This window comes from Cyprinus carpio, chromosome A24 (genome assembly GCF_018340385.1).
Source record: "Cyprinus carpio isolate SPL01 chromosome A24, ASM1834038v1, whole genome shotgun sequence".
In the NCBI taxonomy this organism is placed as follows: Eukaryota; Metazoa; Chordata; class Actinopteri; order Cypriniformes; family Cyprinidae; genus Cyprinus; species Cyprinus carpio.
In genome coordinates, this window is record NC_056595.1 from 24,004,085 (window position 1) to 24,015,794 (window position 11,710).

General features: G+C 39.4%; 1 protein-coding gene across 1 annotated transcript; it reads right to left on the reverse strand.

Annotated features, from left to right (window-relative positions):
- Window positions 1-3,208: 3,208 nt before the first annotated feature.
- Window positions 3,209-11,048, reverse strand: LOC109066974 (amiloride-sensitive amine oxidase [copper-containing]-like). Its single transcript, XM_042714837.1, has 5 exons — window positions 10,889-11,048; window positions 6,753-8,296; window positions 6,310-6,598; window positions 6,085-6,217; window positions 3,209-3,618 (listed from the first exon to the last, which is right to left on the reverse strand). The coding sequence occupies exons 2-5, from the start codon at window positions 8,287-8,289 to the stop codon at window positions 3,349-3,351; spliced, it is 2,229 nt and encodes a 742-aa protein (XP_042570771.1). The 5' UTR covers window positions 8,290-8,296; window positions 10,889-11,048; the 3' UTR covers window positions 3,209-3,348.
- Between the last annotated feature and the right edge of the window lie 662 nt (window positions 11,049-11,710).

The following is an 11,710-nucleotide window of genomic DNA, read 5'->3' on the forward strand; positions in this document are numbered from 1 at the left end:
TGACAGTTGTTAAACGGGAAAACACTGGCTGATTCTTATCATTTATTACACACTTGATTTTAGCCTCTTTAACAGCCGTCAGAGCATCTCTCGGATGCTTTCCATCTGAGTTTGTGAAGAGCAACACAATGTTCTCAGCAACATCTCTTCCAAATAAATACTGAACAGCATTAAATATGTATATTTGTCTGTCAGAGAGTTGATTTTGGGTTGATTCAACAACCAGACATACTGCATTTATTTCACGGATCCCTTCTGCATGAAACTTACTGCAATTTCTTGTTCAAGATTGATTCCACGCATGTCTCCATATCCTGGAATGTCGATGATTGTTAAATGGATTGGACTCTCTTGTAGATAAAAAATTATAGACAGTGATGCTGGAGGTCTGACTGTGAGTTGATGTTCAGTTGCTCTGATCATCTGTGTTCTCAATCCAAACCTTGTCTTCTCTCTGAACATGTAGTTGGTCATTGTATTGATCAGGGTTGTTTTTTCCTGTTGCTGTTCCTGTTTCTCCCATCACCAGAATATTTTTCAGAAGTTTCTGTCTGTTTCTCTCCCCAAAGCTAATTTTTCTATATGGTTCAGATTCATGAACAGGGTCTGTTCTCAGTTTCAGACTGTGTCGAGTAGGAGTACCATCCTTGATTAAACTACTTTGCTTGATGATTTTGTTAATTTCTGGTTGTGAATTTGTCATGTTTTGTCTTTGATGTAAAGCAGAAATCAACAACACAAATACAAATATTTAAGAATGCAAAACTGTAAATAGCAATAATTATTTTACCTACATAAGAATATGAGGAATTTAAGATGCATCTTAAAAATATGTGGTAAACATGCAAGACTGATAGACGAAATGTTTGAATGATTTTAGCAAATTAACAATAAATTAATTAATTAAATAATAGTGAAAAGAAGAGAAAAAAAGGAAACATTAAATCTATTCTTCTTTCTCCCTATTTCTCTTTCATTAAATTCTTCATATTAGCAAAAGTCTACATAAAGTACAAGACCTACTCAAGAGCAAAGCTAATTTACAATATTCCTGGCTTTGGAAAAATTGTAGTTGACCATTTGACCAAAAATATAACTAGCATAACTAGTGAATAACTAGCATCTACTAGATCAGAACATGCACTTTATATACTGTAGGTAACATCCATTCTCTGAAGGTCATGCAATTTATGAACATTTACAGACATACTACAGATGAAATACAGAAAAAAAATGGTGTCATATTATTCTGATGCCAGAATTTGAAATGTTATTGGGATTTAACCCCCAACCCACAATATTCCTTATATAAATAGCAATCACTTCATGAAGAGACACTATGGTGTAAGTAAATAAGGACATGAATAGGACGTATTTACAGCAAAAAAATATGTGTATACATTGTGTATAATAATACTCATTGTAAAATAAAATTTAAATTAAAAAAATAGCTAAACATTTCATGTTTACAAATTAAAAGTTTGAAAGTTTTCACAAGTTTATAGTTTTCACTTGAAAGGGTTTTGATTTTAAGATAAATGCAACAAAATGTAGTAGGCCACACTTTTTTTATGCTTTGTTAATATAAAAATATAAAGAACTGATGCTCACTTCTATTTGCAATTCTCCCACATGGTCCATAGGTGACAGTGTTTCCCAATACAATTCAACAACCCATGCGGTCTGAGCGAGTTAAATATGAAATTGTTGATTCTGCCATTGCTTCTGCTGCACTGACCTTTTCCTGTTAATGATAAAATGTTTTCATGATCGAACCGTGAAAGCTTTCTTCTTGTCATAACAACAGAGAAAATCTGTCATCATCACCAATACTGATTAATATGCTAATACAAAAAAGCTAGTAAAAGCCTAAACTACCTTCACATTTACAACTGAAATCTGAAAATGAGTTATTGTAGGAACCACAATACCTGGAAATCATTATAATTATTGAGATGACTAATGACAAGAACACATTATTATGGTGAGTGTGTGAGAGAGAGAAATGAGAAATCCTTCAGACTCTCACAAACAGAACTTCTTGTTTTGTGAGGATTCAGTTGTAATGTGACACATTAGTTGTTGCATGGTGAATTTAAAGAATGGTCACCTTATTTAAGATGGCTTACCACTCCATCTCTGTCCAGTACCATCATTAGTACAGACAACTTTAACAAAGTTGTAAAAACCTGAGCAAACAGTTAGAGAGAAAAGAATGTCTTACTGGTCACCAGCAGTCTTGCTTCCAAGACTAGTCAAAGATCTTTCAGCAGTGATGTATACTGTTCTGTCAAAATGTTTTCAAATAATTACCCTGTTATATTGGAATTAGAATATTTATTTAGAATAAAGAATAGAATAAAAAGTGTTACTTTCTCTTTCATTATATATAAATATAATTAAATTGTACATATTAAGAGTATATAGTGTATAGATAAACCTATTTTATATATATATATTGTATATACATGTATATTATGTGCATATTTATGTGTATACAATATAATATTCTCTTTTCACATTGTTACTGTAAATAAGATTATTGTTTTTATGTGACTAGTCAAATTATTATGTGAAAAGAGCAAATTATTAGTTAATTAGATTATTGTAAGATTATTATCATTTGTATCAAATGACTCTTTATTTTCACCCGGTTTCCATGGGAGACTGCTGGTTAATTATGGTCTGTTTGCGCCGGGATCAGTGAGCTCACAGATACACCATCACCATCCTGGATGTTCTCCGCTGATAAACCTCACATGAACACATCATCTCACTTACGGATCTCAAGGGTCCTCACTTCATCCCATCGCTCACGGTTACCATGACAACCAATATAAACACACTACTCATATTGCATTTAATTATTCACAAGCATTGTCAAATTTGTTGGACAGAATTTAATTTATACTAATTTATAAAAACACGAGAGAATTTCTGCTGAACTGTCATGAAAATAATATAACAATGCACAATGTACAAAACGGCCTTAAAATCCTGCATTTTTATGCAAAATATAATTTTTTATTTTTTATTTTGATTTCTGGATTAAAATATGACTACTTCATTTATTTGTAAGATTTGTATTTTATAAAATATTCTTAATGGTTGTAATGATCTTGTTTAGGCTGTGAAAAATGTCAGATGTTTATGAGGTTTTTATGTTCTACATTGAAAGCATTGAGGTTTATTTGTTCCGCTCCCTGTGTAATGTAAAAAGTTCACTTTATTTTTTATGGTTGTAAATATTTGACACCATCCGCATTTAATGTCACATTACAGCTTTTTTTTCTAATTTTATATATAGCACGAATATGAAACACAATATGAAATGAGCTCAGTCTCTATCTAGACACCAGCGTATGTGCCATTGTAGAAGAAAGGCTCGTTTGAGACACAGTGACCTACGACCTCTGGAGTCCATCTCTGAACCTTCGGCTGGCCCTTCTCATCCAGTCGCACGATGACTGTGCTGAGGGACGCGAGCGAGGGGTCCTCGTCAAAAAAGTTGAAGGGACGCAGGAAGAATCCCACTGCATTTCCTGGAGTTGCTGTGTTGGGAATGTCTTCAGAATGAGGAATGTGTAAGAATCCCACCGTCACCCAGGCAACCAAATCCTGTAAAAAAAATAAAAAAAAATAATGATAATTATATATATATATATATATATATATATATATATATATATATATATATATATATATATATATATATTATTATGTCAACTAAGTATTTTTAGATTTTTATATATTTTTGTTTACCTAATAGTTTACCAACTGCTAGTCAGTGCTATTATCATAAATGAAAGTCAAACTATTTAAAAGAACATTTTGTTAATTAAAACACAATTAAAAAAAAAAAAATAAAAAAAGTAATTTAAGTTGAAACACTAAAATTACTAAAACCAAATAAGAAATAATATTAATAATAATAATAATAAACATATATAAAAACATACAGATTACAAATTACTAAAACTTGAAATAAAATTTAAAAATGGAAAATCTAAATGAAAACTAATTCAAAATAATTAATAAAAACTACAGTAGTATATTGATAGTAAAATAACACTTGTCATGAGTCCGGACCCGGTGTTTCTCCCTCTCACCACCAGAGGGAGCCATTTCCCATTCTCCCAGACTCATTTACCCCAAACTCTACACACCTGGTCACATACTCACTGTGACGAGTGGGGCGGGGCCGAGAGCCGTGGGAACGGAGCGAGGCTGGTGGAGTGATTTGGAAATGAGCGACACCTGCTCGACTCACCGGTTTCGAGTCTCACGGGGGAGATCGGAAGGATACAAAAGAGGAGCGACGACAGTGAAGGATGAGAGAGGACCAGGCCTGGATTTTATTTTGTGTTTGGTTTTCGTTTGTGCGCGGCAGTCATCCGTGAGGGGCTGTCGCGCTGTTTTGTTTTTATTTGGTTATTAAAGTTTTATCTGAATGTCCGCCAGTTCCCGCCTCCTTCTTCCAGTGATTATGAAGTTTGTACATCGTTACACTGACGATCCTCCCGAGGCGGCGGGGTCCGCTCTAGGCCTTTACGAAGTGGCGGTGTCCACTCACGATGCCTCCAAGGCGCCGGTGTCTGCTCACGATGCCCCAAGGCAGCGGTGTCCGTTCCAGGCCTTCACGAAGCGGCGATGTCTGCTCATGATGACCCCAAGGCGGTGGTGTCTGCTCCAGGCCTTCACAAAGCGCCGGTGTCCGCTCATGATGCCCCCAAGGCGGTGGTGTCTGCTCCAGGCCTTCACAAAGCGCCGGTGTCCGCTCATGATGCCCCCAAGGCGGCGGTGTCTGCTTCAGGCCTTCACAAAGTGGCGGTGTCCGCTCACGATCTCCCCGAGGCGGCGGTGGACACTCCAGGCCTTCACGAAGCGGCGGTGTCCACTCACGATGCCCCCGAAGCGGCGGTGTCCGCTCCAGGTCTTCACAAAGTGGTGGTGTCCGCTCAGGATCTCCCCGAGGCGGCGGTGTCTGCTCACGATCTCCCCAAGGCAGCGGTGTCCGCTCCAGGCCTTTCACGAAGCGGTGGTGTCTGCTCACGGTCTTCCCAAGGCGTCAGTGGCCGCTCCAGGCCTTCACGAAGCGGCAGTGTCTGCTCACGAAGCCCCTGAGGCGGCAGTGTCCGCTCCAGGCCTTCACGAAGCGGCGTTGTCCACTCACGATCTCCTCGAGGTGGTGTTGGCCACTCCAGGCCTTCACGAAGCGGCGGTGTCTGCTCACGATCTCCTTGAGGCGGCGGTGGCCGCTCCAGGCCTTCACGAAGCGGTGGTGTCCGCTCCAGGCCTTCACGAAGCAGCGGTGTCTGCTCACGATCTTCCCAAGGCGGCAGTGGCCGCTCCAGGCCTTCACGAAGCGGCAGTGTCTGCTCACGAAGCCCCTGAGGCGGCAGTGTCCGCACCAGGCTTTCACGAAGCGGCGGTGTCCGCTCACGATGGCCCCGAGGTGGCGGTGTCCGCACATGATCCCCCCGAGGCGGCGGTGGCCGCTCCAGGCCTTCACGAAGCGGCGGTGTCCACTCACGATGCCCGGTGGGGATCCTTCGGTGGGGCTCGTTTCTGGTTTTCGCAGGGTGGCAGCTACAAACACACCACTGTGATGGCCAATGGTTCTGCCCTGGGTCCCCATCTCGCCAGCTCTGCCTCAGTCCCTAAGTCCCCCACTGGCACACGGACCTGGTGGTTCTCATCTTTGGGCATTTGGAGTTACAATAAGTTTGATCGATGTTTCCATTTATCTCATTCTTTTTATATCTGTTTACTACATTTTGGGTATTAATATATTTGGGTATTATCTGATTAAATTTCTGATAATCTGTCAGTTTGGCATCTCTTATCATTGTAAAACGAATTGTGTATAGTTACTATTCAAATACAGTAATTGCTGTCCAAATATTTTGAATACATGGCAATAGACTTTTTGTCATCAGATTTTTTTATACACCCATGTAAATACTGATAATGTTGGCTTTGTGTCTACTTTTAAGTGCCCATGAGGATCTGTTTGAACTGCACAGAGTCCCATTGGACCTGGAGGTTAAACTGACTCTTCAAGTCTCTATAAGTCATGTGTACCTGGTTAACAATGTTTTCATTGTTTCGAATGAATTCCTCGAAGGAAACAACAGGCTCCCAAGGGTCGTTCTGAGTGTAGATGCTACTGCTAGTGACCTCACTGTCCTTGTGTCTGGTTACAGCCAACGGGTATCTGCAATCAACAAAATCACAAAGGTTTGCACAAAAATAGAGTGCAAAACAGACAAATGTGTTATTCCTTTTAAATTAATTGCTAAAGCCTACCTTGACCACGAAATACCATTTTCCTCCCTCCAGCCTCGGGGCAAAACGCTGTTAGCATGCGAGTTATACTGGATCCGATAGCCCTTCTTATGCCCCCACTTGTTGTTTTGATTGGGATTGTAGAAGTGCAAGTATTTGGGAAACTTCTTGCCAAAGCGGAAGGCAGCACTGCGTTCAGTTTCGTGCTGCTTCCTATGGAGTTTTGATTGCACAATGGTGTGTCCTGGGCTCCAGGGGTTGGTAAAGTTAACATATTTCAGATCAATGGTTTCAAAGCTGTTGTCCCTCCCTGTTCAAAAAAGAGCAACATGATCTCTATTCAATGAAACCTGTTATGCATTTAGCTCATATTTGCCCTCTGTTGCATTTGTAATTTGCACTGTGATCTCAAAATAGATTATATGAGTTCAGATTGTACACCGATAAGCAAGAGCTGAACTCACCTGCAATGTCAAGGTCCACTTTGTAATGAATTAAATGGGTGTGCAAGTTGCCAAGAACATAGTTGTAGACCCTGGTTCCATAGTTCAGTCCATTTTCCGTGAAGAACGTTGCATGGATGTACCCAGTCGCACTCATTCTAGACTCCATTACGCCATTCTGGTAGAAGACAAAGTCCCAGATGTAGTCGTAGTTGTATACCGTAGATGTAGTTCTGATCACCAGAACATGGTTTTCCAAGCCTCCATAGAAATTGTAGGCTCCTTCAAAGTTGTTATTATAATGTCTCCTCAGAGGAAGTGCAGTGGTCATTTCAAAGATACAGAGTGCGTTTCTGTAACGCACAGGTTTGTCCGTGTCATAGTAATGATAAAGGTCCACAAAATGAGCAATTTCTGGACAGTCAATCCCAGGTGACAACTCATAATCAGAGGTTCCCATTGCCCACCCGGCATCAATGTACTTGGTTTGCATGGCAGCAGGAGTATCTCCGGAGTAGAAGGCAATGGCTTCCTGCAGTGCGATCTCATAAGCAATCCTCTCCCCGTTGAAGCGAAGATCAAAGATCTGCAATCCTGCCGAAGAGCGAACCCGATATGCAAAGGACCATCCGGCATATTCCACAAAGTTCCCATCCACCTGGAATCTGCGGCCTTGGGGCTCCACCAGCTTTGCTCCATGGACATTGGTCTGTGTGTTCATGTGTCCACGAGGAATATAGGTTGAGAAAAGATCCTCCTCATCATGCTCCGGAAGCTTGAGTTTATTAATCGTCCCCTTCTCGTACTTCTCCACAAGTTCCTCTACACTGTTGAAATACTGCCCATTGTACCACACCTTCTCCACTGTCCACTTTTTTGGATCCAAATCTTTGTGGTTAACGAGGACCTCGAAGCCCACCGGGTGGATGAAGTAACCTTCCACAAACTTCTGCAGCATGATCCATGTCCGCCTCTCTCCCGGCACCAACCCACGAGGAGCGATGTCCGAGAAGGTCAAGCAACGATTAGTACAGTTGCCGTAAGTAAACCCAGTGCTCTCTTGCAGAATCTTGTTTGCTTTAGCTCCTACTTTCTCCAAAACCCCATTCAGATGCTCGTACTCCACAGTGGAGATCGGCCTGGACTCAAAACGGATTGATCGGTCACGTTTGAACATCTTTACCTGGTAAGAACTCGGGAAAGGTAGGGGACCGACAACATATTCTGTCACGTTCGGCATCGCTTGGTTGCCGAACTGCACTACCACACATGCCTGCCTTGAAGGTTTTGCCTGTCCTCTGTCCAGCGCACGCAGTGCCTCGTGCTTGCGAGGAACATGCAGCTCCATGAGGAGGATGCTGTTCTTCTTGAGGGACTTGTCTCGTGCCGAGGTGAGGCCCAGCTCACTGCAGGAGTAGAGGTAGTCTCTCACGGCATTCATCTCTTGGGGAGTGAGATCGGCAAACATCGCAGCTCCATGATGAGCCCACTCACGTGTTTTTGACGAAGCGGTGGACGTAACTAGAGAAGCCAGGAGCAACATCCAGGAGAACCACATCTTGGATCTTGCAAAATGAACAAGCCACTCTTAGAACATGTCACAACAGACTTGAGTTTTCAGGTTTATTGTACTAATTCAAACAAACATGTGTGCTCGTGTCTCCATCAACTGGTTTGATTGTCCACCAGTTACTCAAACTAGACTAGACAACCAGAAATTTATGCTAGTTTAGCTGATCTGCTCTGTAAGTTTCTACTGCATCTTCTGAGACCAACATTTCTACCACAAACTTCTCGTAGAGCTTTCAAACTATGAACACCTTCCTACTCTGTATGCTAGATCTTTTCTAATTTATCTGACTTAAAGTTTTCCTAAAACAGATTATCACCCCCCCCCCAAAAAAAAAACACATCCCATACTTACATTGACAGAATGTCTATCTACAGTCATGTCCAAAAATATTGGCACCCTTAGTAAATATGATCAAAGGAGGCTGTGAAAATGTATCTCCATTGTTAATCATTTTGATCTTTTATTTAAAAAATTCACAAAAATCTAACCTTTCATTGGATAATAAGAATTTAAAATGTGGGAAATATCATTATGAAATAAGTGTTTTTCTCTAATACACATTGGCCACAATTAATGGCACCCTTTTATTCAATACTTTTTGAAACCTCCATTTGCCAGTTTAACAGCTCTAAATTTTCTTCTATAATCCCTGATGAGGTTAGAGATCACATGACAAGAGATCAGAGACCATTCCTTCATCCAGAATCACTCCAGACCTTTTAGATTTCCAGCTCCATGTTTGTGCTTCTTCTCTTCAGTTCACCACACTCATTTTCTATAGGGTTCAGGTCAGAGGACTGGAATGGCTATAGCAGAAGCTTGGTTTTTTGCTCAGTGGCCCATTTTTGTGTTGTTTTTGAGGTTTGAGTTTGGATTATTGTACGGTTGGAAGATCCAGAAATGGCCCATTATAAGATTTCTAACAGAGTCAGTCACTTATCGATATTTTATCTGTTGGTATTTGATAGAATGAAAGATGCCATGTATCTAAACAAGGTGTCCAGCACCTCCAGCAGAAATATAGGCCCACAACATCAGAAATACAGCAGTATATTTCATTATACACATGGGGAACTTTTTATCCCTGTGTTCACCAAACCCATCTTTAGTGTTTGTTGCTAAAAAGCAAATTTTTTAGTTTCATCTGACCATAGAAGCCAGTCCCATTTGAAATTCCAGTCGTGTCTGATAACTGAATACGCTGGAGTTTGTTTATGGATGAGCTTTTTCTTGAAACCCTCCCAAACAACATGTGGTGATGTAGGTGCTGTTTTTAAGGTTTTCTGACCTTGAGACTCAACTTATTTCTGCAATTCTCCAGCTGTGGTCCTTGGAGAGTCTTTAGCCACTTAAACTCTCCTCCTCAGCGTGCATTAGGACAAAATAGACACACGTCCTCTTCCAGGCAGTTTCGTAACATTTTATGTTGATTGGTAATTCTTAATTATTGCCCTGATGGTGGAAATGGGAATTTTCACTGCTCTAGTTCTTTTCTTAAAGCCACTTCACTAATTTGTGAAGCTCAATTATCTTTTACTGCACATCAGAAATATATTATTTGGTTTTTCTCATTGTGATGGATGATTAAGGGAATTAGGCCTTTGTTTTCCCTACTGTTTATATTTTTGTGAATCAGGAAGCCATGGCTGGATAATTTCATGTTCATAATCACCCTGGAGTGCTCAAAATTGTGAATATGAATGGGAATATACTTCAGAGATATTTTACTCATAAGAATTTATAGGGGTGCCGATAATTGTGTCCAACATGTATTTGAGAAAACATTTATTTCATAATTATATTTCCTCCCATTTTAAATTCTTATTATCCAATGAAAGGTTAGATTTTTGTGAATTTTTAAAATAAAAGATCAAAAGGATTAACAATGCAGATTAATTTTCACAACCTTCTTTGATCATATTTACTAACTATCCAAATATCTATCTACATAACTATATATATATATATATATATATCTATCTATCTATCCTGAACTTCAAACCTATCTATCTATCTATCTATCTATCTATCTATCTATCTATCTATCTATCCTGAACTTCAACCTATTTTAAATTCTAAATAAAGATACAAGGGTGGTGTGAGCTAACACCTCTCTCTTCCTCTTAGTTTCCTGCTTGTTTTTCCTCTGCCTTCCTTGACTTGGATGAGAAACAGATAAACAAGTATGCTGGATTTAATTGTTAGCAAGCTTCCTCCAATTGTAATTCTTAAGCTGATGTTGTTTTTCTGCCACCCAAAAGCTGTAATATTTTTCAGGGTCTTCTTTTCTGCACAAAATGTCATTGTGTTTTTGTTGTTTGTGCATTAGGCACAATCTATTTCTAACATTTTTGCAGCAGTGTCGATTCAGTTGCACTATTAGGTAACTCTCCTTTGCATAAATGTCCAGTGACATTTTTTACTAATGTTAGGTAAAAAAAAAAAAAAAAAAATGTTAGCCTGAATGCACTGTAAGTCGCTTTGGATAAAAGCGTCTGCTAAATGCATAAATGTAAATGACTCACCTTGTAATTAGAATAACTAATGATAGCAGCACATATTAAAAATCAATGAATATGCTTACCTTCACAGACGGTTTCTAAGTTTACCGGCTGGATATTTGCCCTGAATGTGTGGCCGTTACAGCTGCAGTGTGTTTTTTGGATCAGCCAGTGGATGCAGTCCTCTTCTGAATCATACTGCTCTGATGTTTCTGCTTTTATCAACCACCCTCCTCTCTTGAAAAGAAGGTGATTGGCCAGCAGAAGGTCATAAAACTTCAGAACAAGAGCAAGAGATGATTGATGGGTTTCTTTGCATTCTCAGTGCACATTTGTGGATGTTTCACGGGATATAAGTCTATCACAGTGACAGCTGCATGCTGACAGGTGTTTGCACTGTTTATATGTAACACATATTAAGATATTGCATTTTGCTCAATCTGTAGATATCAGGAAGGGAAATGAAAAAAGTTTGTATGTTTATCTTTTTGTCCCTTCCACATATTATCTTCAGCATCCCACCTTTTTGGTCTGTTTTACCTCATATTTCCCTCAATTAGCCTATATTAATATTTTTACAAAACAATGAATCTTTAGTCATATAGTTTTGGGCAAACATGTTGAAACAGGTCATGACATATATAGTACACTATATCATTCCAATATAATCATGTGGAAATTACCCATTCTGCATGATAAAATGCATTATCCAATATGAAATATGTGGAATATGCAACATATAATGGAATAACAATAAAATATACTGAATTATATGCAATTAGATAAATAATGCAATGTAAATGTACAGCATAATGTACTGTAAGTTAAAAAGATAATGTAAAACAGTTGTTGCAAGAATAGCTGCCAATAGACACATCTGACACAAACTGTCAAATTACTAGCAG